This window comes from Opisthorchis viverrini (genome assembly GCF_000715545.1).
Source record: "Opisthorchis viverrini unplaced genomic scaffold opera_v5_3, whole genome shotgun sequence".
In the NCBI taxonomy this organism is placed as follows: domain Eukaryota; kingdom Metazoa; phylum Platyhelminthes; class Trematoda; order Opisthorchiida; family Opisthorchiidae; genus Opisthorchis; species Opisthorchis viverrini.
The window spans coordinates 1,150,161-1,176,418 of NW_008751659.1; the positions used below are offsets into that span (position 1 = coordinate 1,150,161).

The 26,258-nt window shown below is 44.8% G+C and overlaps 1 protein-coding gene across 1 annotated transcript; it reads left to right on the forward strand.

The window, feature by feature from the left end:
- Positions 1-8,654: 8,654 nt before the first annotated feature.
- Positions 8,655-22,018, forward strand: T265_00309 (hypothetical protein; the record flags this gene model as incomplete). Its single annotated transcript, XM_009164054.1, has 4 exons — positions 8,655-8,788; positions 9,406-9,685; positions 17,923-18,204; positions 21,057-22,018. 4 exons carry the CDS (start codon positions 8,655-8,657, stop codon positions 21,138-21,140), a joined length of 780 nt encoding a protein of 259 aa, XP_009162318.1.
- Between the last annotated feature and the right edge of the window lie 4,240 nt (positions 22,019-26,258).

The window sequence follows — 26,258 nt, forward strand, 5'->3', positions numbered from 1 at the left end:
AAGCTCTTTGTTATGCCCTCATTTGTATTGTTTTCTTTGCCCGCCACTTTTAAACCTCAACGTTCAGATCTCGTGCCATCTGATATGCTCTCCATAGGACATAAAGAGACCTTGCAATTTTGGATTCCTACCCATGCCACCTCAGGTGTGATAAACTCTTCTCCAATAAGGTTTACTGTTTACGTCACTTTCCCTTTTCCCATTAAACACAAACCCCACCAGTCACGCCTTTATTCTGACTGTAATGCTATGATCATGCCCGACGGTATGCTACCCACTAGTTGGGAATAAATATTATTATTATTATTATTAAGAATTATCATTTAACAAGGTGTTGCTTAGCATTTTTCATGGACTAGCGCAATAGTCTGGACTAGACATATTCTGGATAGCGCGATTCGAATTTTACCTCCGCGCAAAGTCAAACGAAGAGAAGTTCGTGCTCTCTATATGCTTCTCGGCCGGGTGATCTAATAGCAGCAGAACATTTACCACTGCAATGCGTGTTACAGCACGCCTTTCACAACTGATATAATTCTCCCACTGGAAACCCACGTCCTAATGAGGCCCATAGTGTGAACTCGGCTATCTCTTTACACAAACTCTCCCCAATACTCCATGAAGGACTGATATGTGTGTGAGGTTGGCCGTAAAATTGCGTTTTGTCCCAATCCCACGAGTATCCAATCATACTTACCAGCCGACATCTCGTGACACATTAGTTGACCTGCCACACGCATGTCGTGCGTCAGGTGGCCTTGTGCCTGGGTGTTTGTCATGTAGGACAAGGTTGATTAAGTCAGCGGAACAGTGGATGGAACCGTCATCACACTGCAGGCCTAAAACCCATTACGCTTTTGCCGCCATTGGCGTGGACTATTTTAGTACCTTTTTGTACGCAACGAAGGAAAGTCGAGGAAGCAAAACGGATGTGCGTTCGCCTGTTTAAAGACGCTGGCACTCAAATTTGTGATAGCTCATCCCTTTTCGACTGACTACTTTTCATGGCGTTTTTCCGTTTTATTAACTGCCATGGTTCACCAGAAGAAATGATCAGTGACCAAGGATGAAAATTAGTCGGAACCAAATTAGAACTTCGGCTATTTCTGAAACCGCTATATTGCGATCCCGTTAATAGGAGAATGAGAGCTGGCTGGATTATACGGCACTTCAGTTCACTCTATAGAAGTCACCGCGAAGGAGTATGGGAGCGTCAGATACCTTGCCCACCGAGTACTGATTGCAGCTTCGAGCGAACAGGTGTCAACGGACGAATCTTTGTCTACCTTCCTAGCTGACCCTGAGCGTACTTTAAGTGACAGCTCAAGTGTACCCGTCTAAATGATCCAGACTTTGATGTGCTAACCCGAGCCATTTGTTATTAGTACTTTAACAGCTTGGAATTTCATGTCCGTGGTGGCTTGAACCCAAAATGTTGTTGCACCAACCAGATACCGCGCAGACCAACTACCATCCCTCCTGGATTTGGTCATCACCAACGAAAGACACTTCGCTGATCAAGTAACATTTAACGCTCTACTGGGACATAGCGACCACTGTGTGCTGACCTTTGATTTCATCTGCTATTGGGCCAGAAATGTCGAACCTCAAACGCGCTTTCGAGGCTTCTGCCGTGCAGACTACTCAGGAATGCGCNCCTGTGTATCAATCCATGAATCCATGAACCCGTTAATACACCTGAAAGATACCCCTTGTGTCAGAGCCTGGAGCAAGTGTTGGCCGATACGTTTTCGCATCAACGGTTGAAATAGTATATTCTTCTGGCACATTAACGACAGAACTGCATGTGAAACAGCCGAGGTTTTTAGTAGGAGACTTCGCATTCTTCAGCGGCGGAAATCCACTGAAAGAAAGGCAGCTAAGTAGATACCAAGCCCGGGAGTAATGCAAATATTCGAAAAGTTTTAACAAGGATCTTTCTGCTCAAAAATAGCCGGATATTTGGTTATCTACCTTATTCGTGCTTCGACGCCTCCACCAACGTCACAATGTTTGACCCTCTCTTCTCCACATTTATTGGCTCCTACAAATCTAGATTCGACTTCGTTCAAAACGCCGTAATTACTTTTGCAGCCCTTCGTTTGGAACTGATGTCACTGTATTGAGAAAAATTCATCTTCCGTTCCTTCTCCATTTGTTCATTCTAGCTGAAAAACCCCAGGGTTCCTCTTCAAAGCCGCCCCCTCATTAACAGCCACATATGACTTTCAAGTCTTTCAAAAAAGCGTCTGCCGAAAAATTTAAACTCATTAAACGGGGTACCCTTTCATGGTAAATAGCACGAGGTCTTTCAGAATTGTTTATAACCTTGGTTCACCGTCGATTTTTATGGCCTCATGGTACGGCCTCCAGGATGGAGGGTCTGTTCTAAGAACATCCTAGTAAAAACAAGTGCTGGATGGACTCCTTTTGGAAATGCTTTTTGAAAGAGTGGTTCTACACTATCCCGAAGATCACGCCCACTTACCCTCTCAAATGCCCCAGCGTCTTCTCCACCATCTTGCTAGCACTTGCGTACGTCCACCACCAATGTCCTCCGTGATGCTCATGTGTGTGTACAATACATTCAAACCCTCGTTGTACCAAGCAACACGTGGTGAAGTAAAGCCACTTCGCTCACCTTCGGCCACCTCTCTAGGTGACACCAGAAATAACTAGCGCTTAAAACCGGAGCTCCCAGCTTCATACCCGCTCACGTGTCTACTGAATCTACAGACCCTAAGGGAAACACTGAATACCGAAACCAGATTAGCCTGAGGGTCTGATATCTCGAGAGCGGTTAGGCGCAAAAGGACTGCGAGGCACTCTTATTCGTTTCGAATTTAAACTAAAATCGACCGATTTTTGAGTTTACGGATCGCGGACTTCCTGGGTATATGTGAACAAGGTCTATTCGCCAAAAGCTTCGAATCAGGGGCGTCCGTTTAATCATCTCATAAAGCCAAACGACAGTGATCCAATGACTTGAAAACTGGTTCCGGAGACTGAGAGTGCTGACGAGGAACTTTAACCAATTACAATTACATGAAATTTGATCGAATTTTCCCTACCCTCATCACGTTACTATTAGAAATTTACCTATGGCTTGGTCTCCATTTTTACCAAGGAATCCATAATTCATTCAGTCTATGGAAAATGAAGCCAGTGGATGCACCAATGGCCTAGTCGACAAATCATGCGAACCAAAATTCATAAGCCTAGCCTAGCCTCTAAAGTCTAGCATATCTATGAGAATTAAGCTATGGAATATAAAACAAGAGAATAAGGAATAGGGCAACGAATAGAGTAGCAGTCATGTTCGTCACGTCCGCCACACCTTGAATGGGAGTGGGGAAGTTTATAGTCCAGTGGTGGTCTTGACCGCAACCTTTCGGATCTTCTCGGAATGGAAACTTCAGACTCTTCACAGGTTGTGTGTTCTTCAAATACGTTTTGTTCAGATACCATAAGATCATTTACAAAGGACTCATTAGTGTTTGAAACAGCAGGAGTGCCGTTAACAGACTGACCTCTGGTATTGAACTCAACCTGGTCAATGTGTCTCCGATGACAAGAGAGATCATCCAAATCGAGAATTGTGACCATTCGTTTGCCATTTGATGAAAGCACTATTCCTGTTGCGGGTCGTAAATCATTACCCTTGAAAAATGTAACATCAGCCGTTTTGGCACAGTCAAGACTTGTACGCAACGAACGAGATTTAAATAGAAGCGCGGGACTCTTCCCAGTAACGGAATGGACGGCGTTCCTGTATTGCATTAGAAAATTATCAATCCCACGGTCCAATTCCACAAAAGTAGTGGGAGAGAGTGAAATAATAGCAGATTTAAGTATTCGGACAAAATTTTCAGCAAGTCCATTCGACTGGGGATGTCGCGGAGCAGTAAACAGATGTCGACAACCAAGACCCTTCAACCATTCCTCGAGGAATTTTGCAGTGAAGTGTGTGCCGTTGTCAGTGACCAAAACAGTTGGTACACCTTCGTGGCTGAATACTTTCCTCAAGGCTTGCTGAGTGAATTCGGCACTTGGAGAAGTAGTTAGAAAAACTTCAGGCCAACGGGAATATGCGTCAATAAGAATTAAAGCATAGTATTTACCAAGAAAAGGACCACAGTAGTCAGCATGAACTCGTTGAAATGCTTCACAAGTAACTGGCCACGGATGCCACTGTGAAGACTTGTTATGAATCTTATGTGCACACTTAACACAATTCTTAGCAGTATGCTTGATATCAGCATCCAGTTCCGGCCACCAGCATGACAAGCGTGCAAGGGATTTCATTTTATCGACACCCAGATGACCAGAGTGTAAATCTGCAAGAACAGCCGCTCGCTGAGTCGGTGGAATGACAACTCTATCCTCAAAACACAGCAAACCATCCGGAGTAACGGACAAGCTTTCGCGGCGACAGTAAAAAGCAGGAAATCGGCGTCGTTCTTGCTGCGTCCAGCCACGTCGCAGTGCAGAGAAAATGGGAGCGAAATATCTTTTAGTGTCAGCAACAAGCACATCCCGCTTGACTGGTAATGGTTGAATCAGTAGACAATCTGAGTTGTTTGAATCAGAGTCACATGATAGAATTCTTGACAAGAAATCGACATGAGGAATCATTTTCGCACTACGATGAACTACTGTGTAGGTGTAAGAACTCAATGCAATAATCCACCGTTGCACCATAGCGGCAGATGACTTCGCCAGAGACTTCGTTGGATGATACAAGAACTTCAAAGCCTCGTGATCAGTAGCAATGGTAAAGTTCAATCCAAAAAGATACTTATGAAGCCGTTTGACAGCCCAATATACAGCAAGTGCTTCTCGTTGAGTCTGAGAATATCCACGTTCGGCTTTTGAAAGTCGACGGGAAATGCAGATCACTGGTCTACCACACTGTTCGAGGATTGCTCCTATTCCAGTGGGAGAAGCATCAGTAATGATCGTCGAATGATGTTTGGCGGAAAATGGCTTCAAAACAGCTGAAGTCTGAAGATAACCAAGCAGTGCACGCAACGCCTTCTCATGGTTGGAAGACCAAGAAAATTGATTGGAAGATATGACATCAAACAGACAACTTGCGTGTTTGGCGAAATTAGGAATGAAACGAGAGTAATACTGAAGTGCTCCTAGAACTGAACGCAGTTCTTGTAGATTGGTCGGTGATGGCGCATTTACTAAAGGGGATAGACGTCTTGTATCAGGTTTAAAACCGCTGCCATCCACAATGTAGCCAAGGCATGAAAATGATGGGACACCAAAAGTGCATTTTTCAGGATGAATAGCTACATTGAACTCAGAAAATCTCTTCAGTAAAGACAACAGACGCATATCATGGGTAGCTTTGTCAGCAGCGTGCACAATGACGTCATCTTGGTACGTCTCAACACCCTCCAAATCTTTTGCAATAGTATTCATAACTTGCTGAAATACAGCTGGTGAAACGTTCAGACCAAAGGGAAGAAAATTGTATCGGAATAACCCAAAGGGTGTGTTGATCACGGTAAGGTTACTGGAGGCTTCGTCCAGTGGTATTTGAAGATAAGCATCTTTTAAATCGATTTTTGAAAACACACTTGAACCTGATAAACGATACAATACATCTTCTGGCTCTTCCGTGGTGCATGTACGTTGTAGTAGCCGCGTATTTAGCGTAAGCCGGTAGTCACCACAAATTCTCGGAGTAATACCATCAGCCTTCAGTGGGGTAACGATCGGAGTTGCCCAATTCGATGACTCAACAGGAGTCAGTATTCCTTTCGCACACATTGAATTTAATGCTTGACGAACAGGCTCGCGTAAACCAAATGGAATAATCCGTCTCTTAAGAAATATAGGCTCTCCTGTAACTTCGAGCCTCATCTTGGGAATTTGCATGCCACCTGTGGCCTTAGAACATTTAAGAATCAGTTGCTTGAGTTCATTCTCATTCGCAGAAGTCAGTAAGGTGATACTGGTTTGCAGTAAGCGTAGAACTTTGAGTCCGACGATCGATGGTCCCGACGTTGATACCAAAAAATTACAATCGATACAGGTACCTTGTAGTAACCTCACAGGGATCGTGCAACTACCAACGAGAGGTACAGAATGTCCAGTGATACCGCGAATGTTAATATCTGTAGGCACTATCACGGCACTGGGGTAGAATGCAGTTAGATCTGATTGTGGAATGATGGACTCAACACTACCAGTATCAACAATAAAGCCATGCTTTTGACCAGAAGCGGATATCAACGTTTTAAAAACATGTGACGAATTTTGGGACAAAACAGATAGAGAAAGAGTAGAAATATCTTCAGATAATGTCTTCACGTCAGTGTTTGGGTCAGAAGTTAAGTGACACACTTTCTTGGACTTACAGACAAGTTGAATGTGTCCTGTTTTACCGCAGCTAAAACACTTGGCTCGTCTGTGGGGGCATGAATATCTGGAATGGTTTCGTCCACAAGACTCGCATTTCCCGAATTTTTGAGCCATCGGATTAGGGTTACGATCTGTGAAGTGACGTGTTGATGGATTTGAGGCACGAGAATCTGTTCGAGGTTTGAATTTGTTGTTCGTCCGCATCCTTGAATTATTTCTTTTAGAATAATTTAACAAGACTGCTTCCTCAGTCTTCGTCACTTGCTTCACATCTTCATACTGCTCACATATTTTCCGAATAGTTTGAAATTTCTGATCCGGACAGAGTAGCAGCTTCTGCTGTAATTCGGGCAGCTGAATGCCAGCAATGAGTCTATCACGCAGCTGGTCTTCCAATTGGGCACCGTAGTCACATTTGGCTGCCTGTGTCTGCAGCTGTAACACGAAATCACGAACCGACTGAGAATGAGAGCGGGTCAACATATTGAACCTAGCTCTTTCGGCTGCTACGAAGTTAATCGGTTTGAAGTGTTGAAGAACTTTTTTCTTCAATGCAGTGTAAGAAATATCGATTGGAGATTCAGGATATACTAGATTCTTGATCAAATTATACGCCCGTTTGCCAACGAAATGTAGGAAATATGCAGTGAGTTTCTTATCATCTATATCGGATTTTGTGAAGCACCATATGTCGAACCGTTCCAAATAATCCTCTACGTCACGCGCAGTTGAATTAACACCTAATGGTTCCATTTCGGCAGGCATGACGAATCGTTCCAATCGCGACGCAAAAATGTGAGAATTAAGTTTCGTACGTATATCGGTATAACCCGACAAACTAGAAATCCAGAATTCAGCGAAGCGTAACAACCAGCACGTATGTATTCAAACTGGCGAATATGTACAGCATATGGAATATTAAAACAAGAGAATAAGGAATAGAGCAACGAATAGAGTATCAGTCATGTTCACCACAATATCGCGGGGGAGTGGATCCAATTCGACCTACCTCCTTCAGTTGGCAATACACCGCTCCGCAAACTACAGCGTTTAACACTAATCTCACCAGATGAACTTGGGTCTCTATTTTCATTTCCAGTTTTTTTCTACGAGAGCCTCAAGGAGTCATCTTAACGCCATTTTTCGGCGCGCAAACAAGACTGAATTCCGTTTCGAGGAAACCCACCACAAAAAATCAAGTGGGTCATCCAGAATTATTTACCGTTGTCTCTACCACTAATAATACCTGTGTACCTAACGGCTACCAAGACCAAGTAGTGACTTCTGACCCTCCCGACCACTCCCTTCCCTAGACTTCGAGTAATGAATTGGTATAGAGTCGGATCATGGCTTGTCCCATCCAGAGAGCTTGTCTCATTTTGAAGTGACGCTGCTTCTTTTTGTTTCCCACAACCGTCCACTCCGAACCTAAACTGAAGGCAGTTTCCCACAATTTTTACAATTCCAACTAGCCTGGGCGTTTTTGTGAGCTAATTTCTTATCGGATCATGCCACAATCACACAGAAATCCTTTATCTTCCTGATTGATCCCATCTTAAGAGAACATAAACCCCTTGATTATGGAATGCGTCTCGCGGTGCCTTACCTATTTCTCCTGAAGTATCATCTTTGATATCGCTCAGTGGCTTTAACAGGACCTATAGAGTTTCGTTTTCTCATTCGGCCTATCTGAGAGAATCCACTATACACCTTTAGCATCGAAATGGCTAGTCGGTTCATTCTTAATCACACACCACTGCGTATTGGTTACGTATGTGATATTGCACCCTCTGTCCAGATGCTGTTTGTCTCATGTATCTCTAGACACATGGGGCACTGGCCGAAATTCCCAACTTCCAAGCACAACAAGTGATGGGAATAACATTCTAGCCTTCTTTTGACCACCATTTGGAATTGACGATCCGAGTCTACGTGATGCGTTCATATGTCGTTTGGAGGGGATCCAGCGAATGCCTTCGTAATGCATGGTGAAAAAAGGGCCAGAAAACATCATGAGGATAGATGCCAAAAAGGATTTGGGCATCTGGGTCTCCTCAAACTTATCCTTCTCACTGCACAATGAGAAATCGGCTCAAAAGGCATTCACCACTTTACGGATGGTCCGACGCACCTTCTCCCGTATTACTCGCATGGACTTCCAAATACTCTATGGGGCCTACGTCAGACCGCTCCTGGAGTACGCCAACCAAGTTGTCTACTCAGGACGCACGAAAGACGTCACCCCCATTGAGCGTGTTTAGCGGGCCGCTACGAAAATGTTTGCCGGCCTCAAATCCGTGAACTACGAAGCGCGTCTCGCGATGCTTGATCTCTTTCCTCTGGAGTACTGTCGCCTCCCAGGGGACCTAATTCTTACTTGCGCCCTGTTTGAACAAAGCTTGGCAAACAGGTTTTTACCGTTGACCCAGCAAACATCCGGCGGTGGCATAATAAGAAAAATTTCAAGCTCAGAACACACACAATCATTACACAAAATTTTTTCTCATTTCGGGTAGTAGCTGCGTGGAATGACCTTCCTCCAGCGGTTGTCCACGCTCCTTCTAGAACCCAGTTTAAAGCACTGTTAGACATTTATTTATGCGAATCCTCGCGCTGGCAAGTATACCACCCCGCGCTGAGAACATAAAGAGCAGTGCTACACCCTTTTTTCAGTTGTGCATTTCAGATGAACGACAGCCGCTGACCTACAAGAACAAAACCGACCCGGGAAACTTCGGCAAAAGCCTCGATCCTGTGTATCAATCCGTGAATGCGTGAATCTTTGTCCTTCTACTGGTGGTAGTACGTATGAACCAATAGCCAGTTGAAGTAGCGCATGTTCGAACCATTTGCTGTTGCCACTGCTCTAATCTTCCATACTCCAAACGTAGGTGGCCACATAGCAACTGTCTTCGTGGATCTGAGAGAGCACAGTGTATCTTGTTAACTTAATCCCGTCCGTCATTCCATTAATCCGTGTAAAATCGAACTTCTGTAGTTAAAATGTATTGTCAATTTATCACTTAGGTCGCGGGGGCTTAAGGCGCGGTGCGTGAACTTTTGCCTCGGCGTTACGGTCCTTCGTTGTACTCAGCTTCCTGCCTCTGCATCAGCCCAAGGATTAATGCAAGAGTACAAACTGGTTGTTCTCGGTAGCGGTGGCGTTGGGAAGAGTGCCTTAACGGTTCAATTCGTTCAAGGAATATTCGTAGAGAAATATGATCCCACTATTGAGGATAGTTACAGAAAACAAATGGAAATTGGCGGCAAGCAGTGTATGTTGGAAATCCTGGATACTGCTGGAACGGTGAGTCTACCATTATTCTTCACCATTTGGGTTGTTAAATTGGCACGGAACAATATGTGGAGCGAAATCAAAGGACGGCCCTAGTGACCACGTGAAGACCCCCAAGCTCCATTCTAGCACGACCAGCAGACTGCTGCTCTGCAGGCCTTCAGTCAACATAGGTATGCGTTTGAAGATAGACATTGCAAGTGAAGGTTTAACTCCGCCCGGTTTTCCGTACCCCAATTCAAATAGTGAATGGTTTGGGGCGATCCCTTCACTACCGAACACCTTGTATTCTCTCTGGGGCTTTGATGAGAATCTTCTGGCTCCTGTAAGACGAATCAGCTTCTCTATCCAGCTTGCTTAGGGTGTCCTACAGCTACTCTGAAAGATGGTGATCCGTGGTCCACTGGTGTGGACAATGTAGTGTCAACAATATTGACATCGACGGGAACCTGGGTCATGATAAAAGAATAAAATGGAGTGACCACGAAATCAGTTGGCAAATTAGCCCTTAGTTCAAATAAAGTTCGTTCACCGCAAAACAACCTCCATCGTTATTGTCGTCGCTGATGGCGACAGTTGAGAACACTGGTGCTTCACTCCCATACATTGCAATTAAAGAATATAGACGAAACATCCTACTTACATGCTGCTCGGGTACTCCCTTTTTGGATCTCAAGTCCTCGGGACGGATCGGCTATTTGCATGCGTCTTGAAAAGGACATTCTCCTGAGCGTGCTCTCCGTTTCTCAAAGAGGAAACGATTTTTCACAACGAAACACAATCGTTCAACTGTCTAACCCTCTCTGTCCAAAGCTGCCATGCTACCCGAGGGAAGCATGAGGGCGGAGATACTTCCAGGTGTGCAAAGCGTAGGCAGAGGCTGGTTGGATGCAGATGTTGGGTTTAAACCATTCACCTTTTTGGTCATTAAGTCCGCGTCCTAACCACAGCACTTTCGGGCTCTGCTTCATCTTAATTTGTTGGGGTATCTCGTATCTTCAAGGCTGCCAGCTTCCTTAGTTGTTGGCCTGTTATTTCGTCGCGGCCATTTATTCTCTTATATGGTGGTCGGAATTAAGTTGAGCTATCCGTGTTCCAGAACTTGTTGGATGTAAATGGAGAACGATGTTCAGGATAACCTACGGATTAGCTAACTCGAGAATCCATTAGTCGCTGTTGGAGGTCTGCAGCGGGTGTCGGCGTTTTTCTTGGGACCCCCAAATTTGCTTAGGGTTTGGCGTTTCTAGTGCTGCAAACTACCTCACCATGACCGATGCTGTGTAAAAGCATAGGAATAGTAGGCAGCTAATGGATATAATAACAGCGTGGTGTAGTACCTATTACATTTGATCCGCAAACTTCATCGATCAGACATCGAGCGACTTATATAGATGACTCCTATTTTCACAGCCGCACGCAGCACAGATGGGGTTGGATAGCATAAGTGGTTTTGGGTGCTTTGGAAGGATTTTTCGAACAGCGTAAGTTCGTTGTTGACGGATGACTGCCGTATCAGCACTAATACTAAACCACCGGATCTGCTTGCCTGCTCCGAGGTAGTACAGATGTCTAGTTGGTTATAGTTTTGGTAATCATTTTCAGCGCCATCCTCCCACTGAATCTGAACTATATTTCGGCAGACATTGACCAATCGCATAAATACCATCAGCCTCAGCCCAGATGTTTGCTTCTTTTAGCTGGTGATGTTTTCACCCTGTTGAACGATAGCGTGTTTCATAGGTTTGCCACTCTTGGCAAACGTCTCATTGACTCACAGTATTCGATTTTCCTAATTTCAACCGGTTTCATATGATATCCTCCTGTTATATCTATATCAAGTGTAAATAACCCCTTTTCTTAAAAGGAAACCACTCAAGCTTGCTGAAAACCTCGACAGCCCACCAAATTGATATACAAGCGACCGTATTTGTTGAAACCCCTTTTCTCTTTCTATTCCGTGGGGAGCCTTCGTCTGCACTTGGTGCTTTGTTACTCTTGAAAGATATAATCCTCTTAGACGTTCCACATAGGGATGATGGGTCACTTTTGCCCTTGGGAGGCCTACTTGGCCCACTCGCTGATCAGACTCCTGAAACCACTCCTGACAATTCGACAACTTTTATTCTCGCCTATCACTAATACGCGCATCTAAACATCCATCTATCTTATCACAATCACATTTTGATGGGACCACGACATCTCCAGCTACCAACCTGAAGTCACTGATGCACCACTGTAGTTTGGATAATATTAGGGATTAGGGATCTCGCGTCTGGTGGAGGAGAGCGATAGTGTGGTAGCAACACCGGGGGTGTTGGGTGGTCTGGTTTCAAATTCTCCGGCTGTCAATTGAAGGCTCGCTGGAATGCGAATTTCGTATCCAGCTGTTAGATGACATCCAGTGGCCTGGAATTTTGGTGTATACCCGCTGAAATACGTAATATTTAGGTCCCTCTATGACTATAAATAACTGTCCACTTGCGACACCTTTCCGTGCCTAGCTGCCATGCAACCCGAAGGAGGCGTGTGGGCTGAGTTATTGCTAGGTGGTGGGCCCTTTGGCACCGCCCGTTTCTGTAAAAGTGAGACTGGCTTTAACTCAGCTGCAGTGGTACGAAGTACGGGATATTGTGTGCAGCCTCACTCGCAAGGGGATTTAGTTCCTTTAATAGGCGACAAATGGAATCACCCAACTGCTTGCTTTTCAACAAATTGCCACCATGGTGTGATATTTAACCATCCATGATTGAGAATGGCGTCATGCGTTTGTTGCTACATATGCTGCTTATGACTGCACCTATCTGACAAATTGCAATAGCAACCAGGCTTTCCTTTCTCAGGGGCGAGATGGCTCGAGTGGTTAGAACGCGAATTTACTGACCGGAAGGTCCGTGGTTTGTACCCGACGTCTGCCTCTCGACTTCCTCTGTCTAATCTTGGGCAACCTCTTGCTTTCTCTGGATGGTATGGCAGCTAGGCACCGAAAGGGTGCTACAACTGAAGGATTATCACTTATTTATTTTTCCCTTTCCCGGAAAATAGGGAAGAAGCCATGGAGCTGGATGAAAAGTAAGAATTTGGCTCTGTCTGAGATAAACAGAACCCATCCAATATTAGGTATCCCATCAAAGCTAATGAGATCTTGGTTTAGTATGTGATGTACACTCTTCATCTGATGGTTGTGGTCTTGTACTTTTCCACTTGGTTTTCTAAGTTCCATTTAATTGGGCTGGAGGTCGTGAGTTAACAATATTCGTTTTTCGGAGGAGATGCTGTTGGCAGTGGTGAGGTGTTTGGAACCTTGTTCACCAAAGTTTTTTGGGCACAATGAATTCCCAATGAATTCGTAAGCCCTCTGGGACAGACGAATCTAACCATGAGTAAGGTCGTGGATACGATATACTTTTTGTGGACCAGTTGTCTGTCTAAGCATGACGAAATTGCAGTGAGCACCGTAACTGCAGCGAACAACAAGGTACTGTTATCAATCGCGCTGCGTTTCAGTATAAAGTCGCTACCCTTACACAGTATCATACAACCCTACTTATCAAGGGTTACCAGGGATAAGCTCTTGTTTGTTACAAATATACAGGCGGCACAGGTTTGGTGGATCACACTTTCTGTTAGGAATGGGAGCAAACATGTTTCAGTTCCCTTGTCGGCGCTTTGTGAGCGAAGTATAACACGGGAGCACCGGTGCTCTGCAAGTCTGATCCTACCCTTGCAGGTGTGTTAACGGACTGAACTGCCTCATAAGCTTGCTGGTCCTGTCAAATTCATCTCTAATCCATTACGATTAAATTGTTCCTGTTTGGTTATTGGGGTCTACCGAGTGTCGAAGTTTGTTTACAGTACGGAATTTCTCCAGATGTTTCTGTCCGGGAGCAGCTTTCTCCATGGCCTAAAATCGAAATGAGTGCTTTTAAACTCCCTGAATCCTGTCCCCCATACGTTAAGTTTAGTTTCCCCTACAATTACATATCATTCTTTAGCTCCCATTTTATAAGTTCTAGAGTGCAATCCAGTTCCATAACCTAATTAGCGTAGGTGTTTGCGGAGCAAAGTACTTCCAATTTAACGTGTCTCTACTTCTTCAGGAATTTGAACATTGGCGCATATAATCTTCCGCTTGCCTTCAGTGTTCGTGAGCTCAGCTTGCCAAACGTTTGATCGGTTATGTCTTCCTTCCAAGCGTCAATATTCCCCGACCGCAGGGTCCTTAGTACAGGCCTTCCCTGATATGAACAAATCATGAAACTGCTGACGTTCTTGTGTATTATTCAGTCACTATTGTTCAGTTAGTTCGTCTTCGGCAGGTCATCGTTGTTTTAGGGCTTCTTTTTGCCAGAGACCACAGATTTTGGGGGTCAGAACAACCGCATTCACGCTTACGCTTATTTAACAGACAGCCAATCTCCCGGAGACCCGCATCTAAATGTCCGGTATTTCGGCAATCCACTCGGAGTCTGATTACCACTGGCTAAATGAGAACTAGGGATTTTTTCCAACGGAATGAGCTTAGCTACCTAGGCTGCTCATAGTACTATAGTAGGGATGACTCTGGATCAGCTCCAGTGAGTGTCCGAATGACGAACCGTAGTTTGCGAAAGGCATTTGAACATACGCATTCACTTTCACATTTAATTTGTGAACAGCTTGGTGTTCATCTCCTTCTAGGGAGGCAGATATCTCAGGTGGTTAGGGCGCTAATTCACTGACCTGAAGGTCCGTGGTTCGAACCCGACGTCTGCCTCTCCACTTCAACTATCTAGTCTTGGGCAACAAGTCAGTATCCCAGCCCTCCTGCTTTCTCTGGGTGGTATGGCAGCTAGGCACCGAAAGTGTGTTACAACCGAACGATTTTTTAGGGAGATAACCAATCGACCAACAATACAGACACACCCACTGTTCACTGCACTGAGGACCCCACGAGAATGTATGGAACATTCCCGGAATGAACTCATGGAGGCAAGCACTGTATTGAGCCGAGTTTAATGACACCAGTTCATCCAGTCCACAACAACTACAGTCGGTCATCCTGAGAAGTCAGGAGTTCCGGCGCAGTTTTGCTTTAATTGCATGCTAATTTAAGCAATTTCAGGGGTTTTCTCGTTTGATCTGTACGCCAATTTTTTGTCTACCGAGAAAGGTTTTGTTTTCGACACCAAACCTGATGTAATCCGATAAGTGGGTAGCGGTAACTTGGAAGAAGGGAATGAACGTTATACTGTGCGTGAGATTCGAATTTCGAGATGTGCTTCACCTGACCTTCCCCGTACTTCGGTAGGAAGCTTGCAGCAGATGGCCTTCGTGCTGCTACTCCATTTCGATCGCCTTGCCGGTTGTTTAAGGTGTCTGTACCTATGATGTTTGCAGTAAACCATAATATACCTCCTTGGTACCGCCTATGGCACCAATTAGCGAATGTGATTCGGGTGTTTGTGGTTCGTCCAGCAACTTAAACAATTTCGTCAGAAATTTAGGGAAATGTTGAAATCCTAATATATTTTACTTTGAATTATGAGAGGCGTGTTCAGAAACTTCTTATTGCAGAGCATGACTTCGTGCATAGCGAAAATTGTACGATGATCACTTGACATTAGTGGGCTGCACTCTCCGTTCACCTTCGATGGTGAGAGCGGTGTCACCAGCATATTCCGGACCGTTGGTTTTTCACTGCCGTACAACTATGTTAATTTAAATCAATGAAGCCTTGTAATGCACTTGTAATGCCTTGTGAGACGCTAAGTGAGAGGGAACCAGGGCCACCCTACCACAAAATTCTAGGTGCATAAAATCCCAACAATCAGGAACACAATCTGGACACAAACCAATAGCACAAACGCCACTAAAGTTGGCTAGTCGCGATATATTTGTGTCTCCAGCCAAGGACAGGAAGGCGAACAGCACCCAAACTTTTCGTAACGTCCATTCTCTCCCACTGTCGCATTCTGTCCTCATCTGGGCTTCAGCTACCTCAAATGAAGCACGGAAAGCAACAATCTTCTTGGCAGACGATAAGCGTGCGTAGCGCATGGCTAACCATCTTAGTTTGCAATGCTGGATGCATCCTTTGAGAGGAGTACCGGCTGCTTCACCAAAAACGCGTTTCCTGATGACCTCAACAAATTCTCTGATTCTGGCCTATTCCAGCTATATTTCTGCGAAGTCCGTGGTCAGAGATATGAAGATGTGAACTGGCCGAATCTCGCTGCCGTACAACAATAAAGCCTGCAATGTTGTCTTTTGAGATCAGGTGATATGTTTTTGATGTCACAAGCGTCGCAAATTGGCAAACGCAATTATTGTTTTTGAGTTTTGTGAGTTTAGTTAGTCTGTTGCTGTCAGAGATAATTCAACGTCCGAGTTACTATAGCATTCCACACCTAGTGTCTCTATGGATTCTCATGGGCATTCTTTTAGAGTGTACTTACTCATCGGAACTTCGGATTTTGTGGATGTAAAGCGCACATAAAGACTGGACGACCCTGGTCAGTTTTCCTAGTAATGTGTGTCCTGCATACTCCTTTTTAAAAATGAGTACAATATCGTCTGCATATTCCACGTGGCCGAGGTTCTCGCTCTGAGAGATTTGAACATTTGGTTCTGGAAATCCTTCAGAATTTGTCTCATTAACTCGATGAAATAAAACAGAATTGAGAAAATGGGCATCCTTTTCGGACTCAACCACTTGCTGGAATGCTTTTGAAGAGCTTGCTATACACTATCTGACGCCCACAAGTATGTGAATATACACCGCGTGATTTTCACGGACGCCTGGGGCGTACCATGTTGCAAAATGGTGCTGAAGGAACGAACCGGCCGACAGAAACGAACGCAGTCTTGAAATCGCAGAACACCAAGATTGCATGGCACATGTGTGCGTGCCGTCGCTCTAACACATGACGGAATGTGAAGACGCGGTCTACCCGATCTTTTCCCAGCTGTCATCTGGTCCTTCCTTCATGTAGCCTCATAAGACACGAAATGGGTGCTCCCAGGAATCCAATTATAACGATGGTGAAGGTAGTTTCTCTGTGATGGCCACACACACTCCGAACACGTGGTACTACCATCAGCTCAGCCCAGTTTACTGGAATGGTCTCATCCACACACATAGGTCGATGACTCAGTGGCTAGGGCGCGAATTTACTCACCCGAAGGGCCGTGGTTCGAACCCCATGGACGAAACGAGGTATTGTGAGAGTCAATTGGTTTGGGAAAAACGTCATCAAACGTGAAAGTTTTACCTGTCTCCGTTTTTCCTTTTTGTGTAGTACTTTATCCAGAGGATCAAGTGTCATTTCTCCTTATTTTACTATGTCCATTAGTTTGGCGTTTCATTTCTGTTTGTTTTATGATTTAATTCAGTTGACGTTTTTTTGTCGGAGTACCGAGTACAGATCGGTTCGCACACATAGTGTTCTATACATTTCCGAAGTCAGTTATCAGAAATGACTTTTGTGGTACATAGCGAATGCAGTCTTTCGGTTATACAAATATACTAAATTCATTTAAGATCTGGTATCTTTAACATTACTTTTTTTGTAAACATTCAGGCGTGGCATGTACCACGACACATTGTGCTCATCTTTGTCCTCCACAACTTCCCACGAAGTCGTGCTTTGACAGAAGTTCAGAATATCGAGTTATTCGTAGTTCTAGGCAATAGCGACGTGCTCCTAACATCATTGCTAGTGCATAACTTAGAATTGCACTTGGAATAGCCTCATCCGTAACGTTCAAATACTTCCCAAACGAGCCTTTATGGACACGTGGGTCACTCCCATGCGCTGTAGTGACCTCTTTCCTGCTCTCAGCTCGCGCTACTCTATTTTACGGAAAACAGTGTCATTATCGATAAGAGTGTGTCGGTGATACTGTCAACACTTTCATCCATTACATGTAGATGCAATCCGCGTACAAACTACGTCCGATCCAACCTGAAACCTAAGTGAACACAACTCGGGTTTCCTATTAGGGTCGATTTGGTAAAGCGCCTCATTTTTTCATTTTACCGCTCAGCTTTCTTGCGGGTAGCTGCGTTTTTCTGCTCTCCATATGTGTTCATTTTTGTTGCTGCCGGTGGATTCATTTTTCACGGGCTACCAGCTTGACTACTTTCACGACCGAGTTCGTCAAGCAACATCACATCTGTAACCAATCAACTCCAGCTGTTCCAAAGAATACTCACGTGATTTCGCTTCTCATATGGTCATTTATATTTCCATGTTACTTCCCCGAAACAGGAACAATTCACTGCAATGCGAGACTTGTATATGAAGAACGGACAAGGTTTCGTTCTCTGCTATTCAATCACGTCCCAATCGTCTTTCAACGATTTGGAGGAACTGCACCAGCAAATTAGACGGGTAAAAGATGTGGACCAGATCCCAATGATTCTTGTTGGGAACAAGTGCGATCTGGACACTGAGCGTGTGGTAGGCAAGGAACAGGGTCAACGGTTGGCACGGGAATGGGGCTGTGAATTTATTGAAACCAGTGCGAAAACAAGACTCTTTGTGGACGAGGTAAGTGATCCTTTGGGATCGGTGTCGTTTTCACAGTTGCTTATCCATTCTGTTTGTGTAGAGTAATCTGCAGTCATGGTCGATTCAACCACACATCGAGAGACTGACAGAAATTCTGTTTGCCTGTAGGTAACTGAAGGAGTTTCAGTCGCCATAGGTATTCAATTTCATTGTCAGCTTTCCCCTTTTTTGATATTTTCGTGCTGCCATAGCTAGTGTGTTTAGTACCTTATATCACAACAGCTTTCGCACGCTCAGTTATCTTCCAGGAAAACTAGTTTTCGTTGGAAGACGTGATGACAAGCTTCACCATGTAATTTCTGATTTGAGTTTGCAAGAGGTGGAGGGTTTCGAGCCATGTGGTTGATTAGTTCATGGTGAGGATGTTCGTGACCGCTCATGGAATACGTCTTGATCACTTTTTATCGAGGAACGATTGACTGATATGGAGACACTAAAAACACTCTAACCACGACACGTATTGCATTCTTGTCGATCACAGCCCAAATGAAAGTACATTGACTGGTTTCACCTCAGCCATATGCTTTTTGATAGATTATTCGTTGTGGTTGCTAACTTCGTCTGTGTACTTTTGATCCCCATTTGTTTTGCTTATCTGTACTCGCCTCTTACCTTACCGCAAAGGCCGTTCCGTCCGACAGTTGTGTTGTGATTGTGCGCAGCTGATCTGCTTACTCAAGTGCATTCGTGTTCCATGTGCTGAAGCTGTGTTGACCTGTTTTCTCATGTGTTGCTTGTGATCGTACCAACAATTAGAATTACGAGACTGTCGCCGGAAGGGACGACGAACGAAGGGGACGAAGATTCCGCTCGCCGTTGTTTGATGTCATCATCATCATCATCGACAGCACGACATCAGTGTTCAACACCGATGTTTCGCTGCGGTACAATCATGATTTATTTGAAAACCTTATTGTGAAGCAATGAATAAAAGTTGACGGGAAAAGGACATGGTGCTACCTTACTACAATTCTTCTGAGTTGCCTACACCTTCAGACACTCATTCAGGCAATCCGGATAGAAACTGACAACAAGAATGCCACTGACATCGGTTGGCAGCCATATCTTGCAGTGTCTCCAACGAGGCACCGTGGGGATCACGCGGTCCCCATCGTGGAAGGCGAGTAGCACCAACAGCACCAAAACGTTTCGTAATCTCCCTCATACCCCTCTGCCAAGTCAAGGGTTGGTCACCTCTCTGCTTCCACCACCCTGAGTTGGACATGGAGACAGCACTCTTCGGCAGACGATGGTTCGACATACTCAACACGTCCCAACCAACGCAGCTTCTGGTGCTGAACACATTCTTTGATGGAAGTACCCGTTTCACAACCGGAAACTCGCTTTCTATTTGTCTCGTTACGAATTCGCCGATACCAACCCACATGAGCTATAGTTTTGAGACAACGTTTGTCGAACACCTGAAGACGTCTCACTTCCGCTGCTCGAACAGGCCAAGTCTCATAGTAATAGAATAAAACAGTCCGCACTGTAGCCTGACACTGCACTGTGCTGGTCATTGACAGACTTGTGCACTTGTTGACACTACTTGGACAGTCGAGGTTTGCGGTATAGTTTTGCTTACCTTTATGAAAATAGTACTGTAGAATTTCGAACCCAATTCCTCTTGTTACTTAGGATTGCCGAACCTACGCGTCACTCAGATTTCCTTATCGGGAACCTCAACAATCAATCAGTTGTGTACGTTATGGGAACAATATCTAGCGGTGTTCTCACCGGAGGTGTAAACACTGCAGCCGTAACAGGCGAATTTCCCCCGGTAAAATACCGTTACTCGCCATTGTTGGAAAGTTTGACGGTCGGTACCGGTCATTTGTTCTTCCCTCGCGCCTGCCCTCCTATACAACTCCCCTCCGTTCTGCATTCAGGGAAGAACTGAAAGTACCAAACTTACGTTTCAATGGTGCCGGTCGTTACCATTAGATTATATGCAATCGCATTGGTGATGTCGACTAAAGTGCTACTTTTTCAGTTATTCAGTACATATTCTTTATTAGGGCTGAGACACTTCATCTTCGACGTGGGACTGGCGGATATAAGTCCATTTAAAATAGACAAGTCCTTGTGAGAGTAACTCCGTGCACATAAGCTACTTAGAAAACTATCGTCTAAAGTACTAGAACTCTTCCCGAAAATTTGAAAAAGAAAACAGCGGTGTGCTTCCCTGAATGTTTACTTCTTTAAACACTCGTTCAGTTTATCTGGATGGCGATCGACTGCACACAGTGTTTCCGATGTAGTGATGAGAAGGTTGCACCACATCTGTCCTAGAAGATCAGTGGCATTATCATCACTCAGTGCCTCATTTTACTTCTGTCAAGCTACACGTCTTTCGTTACCTGGCTTCGCCCCTCCGAAACAGCTATCCACAGAACGCTTTTCATCCATGCTAAATTTCCTCATGTAGATGTTGACTGACCTTCAACGCGGCTCCGATTTTTAGTTCACAATGTTACCCTTTGGACCACAAGCCCGCCAACGGCTTTCATTACTGTCGCTTTTGATCTATCCATGTGGTATTTTTGCTGCTTCGATGGCATGTATACGCGAATGGTTGATCCGTTTATCAGTGACGCTGAAGCGGTGAGTTACGCGGTTATGACTGGGGACGGACACAGAAGTCGCGTAGAGATACTCTTCTGGTTCACTTGAAGGATCTCAATGAGGTTGAAAGTTCCTCGATTGGCTAGGAATTGCAGAATCCGTTCTTGGCACAAGTCATCGGCACGTTGCAGTTTCGCAGTGTTTCATTATGATTCTGATTCTTATACTGTGCATGAACGGAGTCCTGTTCCCGCTTTTTCTCACAGGTCTTCATCAATCTGGTTGGTCAGATTAACGGCTTGATGCCCGCGACTAAGCAGAAAAGGAAAAAGCAATGTCGAATACTTTGAACAGACAGTGTCGGATGGGTCTAAGGCTTACTGTTCGCTATCACATCTGCCGTCTCTTGTTGTTCCTCTGGTCGCATACACCCAGACAAAAACTGCGCTGTGACTGCAGCACCATGCATTTGTTCTCTTACACTGCCGCGGGATTCATTCCTCCTGCTCCTAGTTTCATTCCGCCTCAAATGGATGATGAACATACTGTGAGCTCGGCTGATGTTCTTGTCAGTATGGCATGTATGCGCTCTGTCTCGCGTTTTTGGCCCGGCGGCGTTCCCCGTCGCTCTTGTTGCTACCACTTCCTGCTTCCTGTCACCTACTTGATTATCCTAACTGGTGCACAATTCGTGCAAGGAACAAACAGAAAAGAAATGACTCGAGCATTTTTTCTGTCCATGATTTCACTTCCCGTTCACTGTCCGATTCCGACCATGTGAATGCCATTCCGTTTGCACTGTATTTTTTCCGGACCGTCTTTTAATTTTTCTCGCTTCTCCGTTCTAATCTTCCGTTGCCGGTGTTTTTATCCACCATTTCTGTATGATACTGCTTTGCTTCTCTGTTTTTTTAATGTTTTTGAAAGCGACTTTTCACAATCAACAGGCTAGATACTCTTGAATTCCTCTGGTTATATATAATGTGCACTGTGCTCTTTCATCGGTGTTGATGCAACAATGTAAGTGAGCAATATGTTTCGGCGTGTTGCTTTCGCGGCTTTGCTTGTTTGACCAGCTCTCTGACTTGTTTTCAAGAAAACGATGGAGTTATGCGAATCTTTCCATTTTGCATACTACTACTACTCTAGCGATTACTTACCAGTGAAGATTTCCTCGCTCCAGTGTCTTGTCTTTTTTCCACTGAGTTGCGTCCAATTATTATGAGAGATTGGGGCAGGTAATTCGCCTTTTAATGGGGACCATCCTGTACTGTTCTCCAGAGATTTTTCTGCTTGCTGTTTGGTTTCCTAAGTTGGCAACCACGCAGTTCATCAATCAGGTTCGCAGTCGTATCCGAACTGACAGTTTCAGCTTGCTCGTTTTCCCTTGATGATGTTCGCGTGCTCCTGTTATCAGATTGTAGACTGTGTTTTGATAATCCGGTGTTCCCAAAAGTTCAGGTCAACTGTGGTTCATTGTATGGGGGTGGACATGAAACGGAGACACTGCGACTACTAGCAACTGATGCCTGTGGATGGCAGTTATGCAGATAGTCAAAGACGGTATGATTATGTCCCGGCGGTTGTCAACCTGTGATACAATCAAGGTACTTTAAAATACACTATCTTTCAATGTAAATTTGACAGGGAGCATGTGACTGGAGCTTACCGTGATGTGACCGTTTGCGCACCCCAGTGACCCATTGTGCTATCCTGGGCGGCGTCCCCGCGACACTTATAGAGCCCCTCACACCAGGTTGGTCGATGGTTAGAGGTCTGACAAAGTGTCTTGGTCCTCCAGGTTGGGGGTTTGAACATGTGCGACCTGTTCCGTAGAAGTGGTCATGCATTTGCATTTCCCGCCAAACACCGCTGCCTTGTGGTTAGGCTTTTGAGCCAAAAGCTTTGGTTGAGAACCTTAATCATCTTCCTGTCTAGGTATGGGCGCCGCAACAGTACCCCAGCTCATGTACAACCATGATAATGTGAGTGGTCCTGGAACCATAGCTTTACCAATGACCACCTACTTGCAGACAGTGAAGCTTGCTCTACCGCAGTCCTATTTTGCTGAATATAAGTAGAATCAAAGCAGCTAGTTGATAAGGGACCCGGCACCGATTGTTTGTATCCCGAGTACTAAAAAGTCAAAAATGTACAGCTTCATGAATAGTGTTCCTTCAAGAAAATACACGGGCGTTGTTTTTCCTTAACAAATGATTTTGCATTCAACATCATTAAATAACTACAAGCAGGTAGACATTTCCAAAGTATGTCGCTTTTACTGAGGAACTGAACGAAGTTTATCGCTTATAGGATTCCTCAGCCCACCATGCTGGACAAAATGCCCTCTCATGTTCCCATTGGAACGGTCTTCAGGACGCCGAAGTATTTCCCTTGGCGTGACGCAGCTTATCGAAAAGTTGTTAACCTGTTTGATGCCTTCAAGTAAGCCTTGTACCCGAATTTTCATACATCTGGTTTTACACTTGAACCTAAAATCGGATGTATGGTATGTTTGATATTCAAGACTGATTAAACTTCGAGGGCTGGACCTACCCGATGAGGTACAAAAAGGGCCAGGACTTTAGTATGCTGCCCAAAATTTTTCATCAACCTCAAGGGCCTGTGTGTACATGTCTGAAGTGTATTATGGGTTTCTAGTTCTCACGTGATTTGAGCCGTGAACCAGTTGGGCACGCTGGTGGCTGCAGAACTGTCTCCTGTTCACCTTTTGGTCTGGTCCATTCAGGTTTCCAGGTCTATGGGCGTATGTACAGCCGTCAAAGTGCAAATCGCATGAAGGCTTACCTATGTGCATGTTCCATCGGCGTAGCCCAAAGTGACTGGCCAGCCCAACACGACACACGTACGTCAAAAAACTGTGCTGCTCAATCATCTGACAACCAAGAGCCAGCGGAGTTAAAACTTGTTCATACGTCGTAATTTCACTCACATAGTTCTGGTCCTTTCTGAAAGGGTTGTGCTGTGCTAGTACAGCGAATTCAGTGTCCGCTTAATGTCAATGCTAAGGAAATGTAATGGCATGATGTCTGCCATGCTTGGCAAGTATCGTTTTCCAACAGAACGCTGAATATGGAGGTGTGATAGAAAGTAACCAACAGCGAAAAAGAGGCATTGTTGTTAGACTTCATGTAAAATCATTAACACGTTTTGTGAATTCGAAAACCGAATGGAGTTCCCACCGAAATTCCTATGAACGGGTATCTATTGCATGGTCAAACTAAAGCAGGACGCTTGAGCTCCTAGTTACCACCTTGTGAAGTTAAGTAACCATACAGATCTAAAAGCTGAAATTTAACGTCTAACAATTCCGGGAGGGAGTCAAGGACTTGTATGAAAGGCCAGTTCGATCGGCAAGCAGCAGTACAAGTGATTTGTTGCCATACATCTACCATAGTATATTCGAATCGAGCCATAATGTTTAAACATGACCGAAATGGGAGAATTAGGAGGTCTATCACTAGCTTGCCACACGTATTCGAGACATCCACTACTCTTAGAAAGTCTGAGTAGAAATTCACAGCATGAACACCGGTGACTTCGATTTGCTGCCATTTTTATAGCGTCTGTAGCCGAAAACATATAGAGTAGGTGGTTGGTCACACATAGCTCATTTCATTGTGCCAACTGAGTCTCAGGCTCAAAGGTGTACATGATGGCTTTCACCCTTTTTCAGAACAGGTCACTGAAGCCTGCAATCCAGACTCAGTATTCAGCTCAGGTTCATTCAATGGGAACTTCAACAAGAGTATGTTTATTGCATTCGCTCTCCCTGCAATAAATAACTATAGTTGCGTAGGTGTCCTTCGCAAACCTGCAATTAAAATCTCACGCAGAAACCCACAAGATTGAAATTCGGTGAACCAACAGGCTAACAGACAAGGCCATTTCATCCAGTACCTTTCGTTCCCGAATCTGGTTTGTGAGCGAATGCACTCAGACACTTCGTTTGCTCTGATTGTTCGGAACATTCGTCCACAGGTGGAATGTAAAAGTACAGGTAAAATGACTTGCATGTATCCGTTGGACCAGAGCGCGAATTTACTGACCGGAAGGTCTGTGGTTCGAACCCGACCTCTGGCTCTCGAATTCCCCTGTCTAGGCTTGGGCGACCTGGCAGTATCCCAGCCTTCGTGCCTCCTTCGTGTGGCATGGCAGCTAGGCACCGAAAGTGGGCTACAGCTGAGCGACTATCCGTTGGACCGAGATACATGTACCAAATGGGTTGGTACCGAAGGACTTGCTAAGGTTATATCAGTTACTGCTTCCAGGAAATCTGATTAGCAGAACTTGTGATACTGAAGTACCTCGAGCTGCTGTTCTTAGGCTCTGTTTGATCAACGACAGAAAAAACTGCCTCGTTGGTTTCTGTCAGAGTCCTGCGATGGAGCCTCATAAGTACTGATTGGTTCAGGGTTCGCCAGGAGAGAAAGATCCTTGCGACTGCGTCTGGTTTCGGTTACAGTTTCGCGACAACTCAGTAGACGATACCAGATCGCTTACGGATTTTGGAGAACTGCTCACCATAGAGGCAAATGATGTCTAGCTGAAAACAGGTTCCACCAATATCGACTCCAAGCCGGGATGCAACACATCATTGCCGAAATCTTCATTTCAATGATGACTTCCTTCTGCTTGGCTGGTGTTCAAATTCGCCCGCCACGCTTCCGAAATTTTTCAAAACGAGTCAAAATAATAAAACACCTAGAAATTCCAGTAGGACTCAGATTCCTCCTGAACCGAACGGGATATTTTTCCATCATCCCAAACTAGCCACCCCTTTTAGCATCCTCACCAGTTCGGAAGGTTATTCAGGAAATTCCCCACCCGGCGGTTTTCTTGACAGAACTGAGGCTATGGGAAGAAGGACAAAGATACTGAAAACAGTATTTCTTGACCCATAACCCCTTACCCCAAATAGACGTAGCCAATTGACTGAGGTGAATCAGCCAGTGCTCATTTACTCACAGTGTCATTGCCGTAGCCGTTAGAAATTTGAAATGATGCCTAGATTACCGAGGTAAAACTAACACTTTCAGCATGTTAAATAAAGTATTCATAAAATATCCATAAGTACAAGATTCAGTGGTTACCTGCCAAAAAAGAAAGGGTAGCTTTAAGATCGTAATAGATTTTTGTTGACTGTGATGTTTTCACTATACCCCAACCAGAAGTAAGTTGGTATACACAGCCAGAACCAGGCTTAGCCGGTCTCCCTGGTTGGAGGAATTTAATGGTACATAATCGGCTTTTTGACCATTTGAAAGCCATTTTTTAGAAACGTTTATGGAGGTAGTGGAATGTAAGTGTTGCCCTACCAAGTGGTAAATCAATTGGTTTTGTTTCATGTATTCAGTTACTTCACTTAAACAAAAAAATAAACAAAGTGCCGCTTCGGTGCACATGTTGCATGAGTATTTTCGTCCCTCCAAACCTGCCTGGGAATG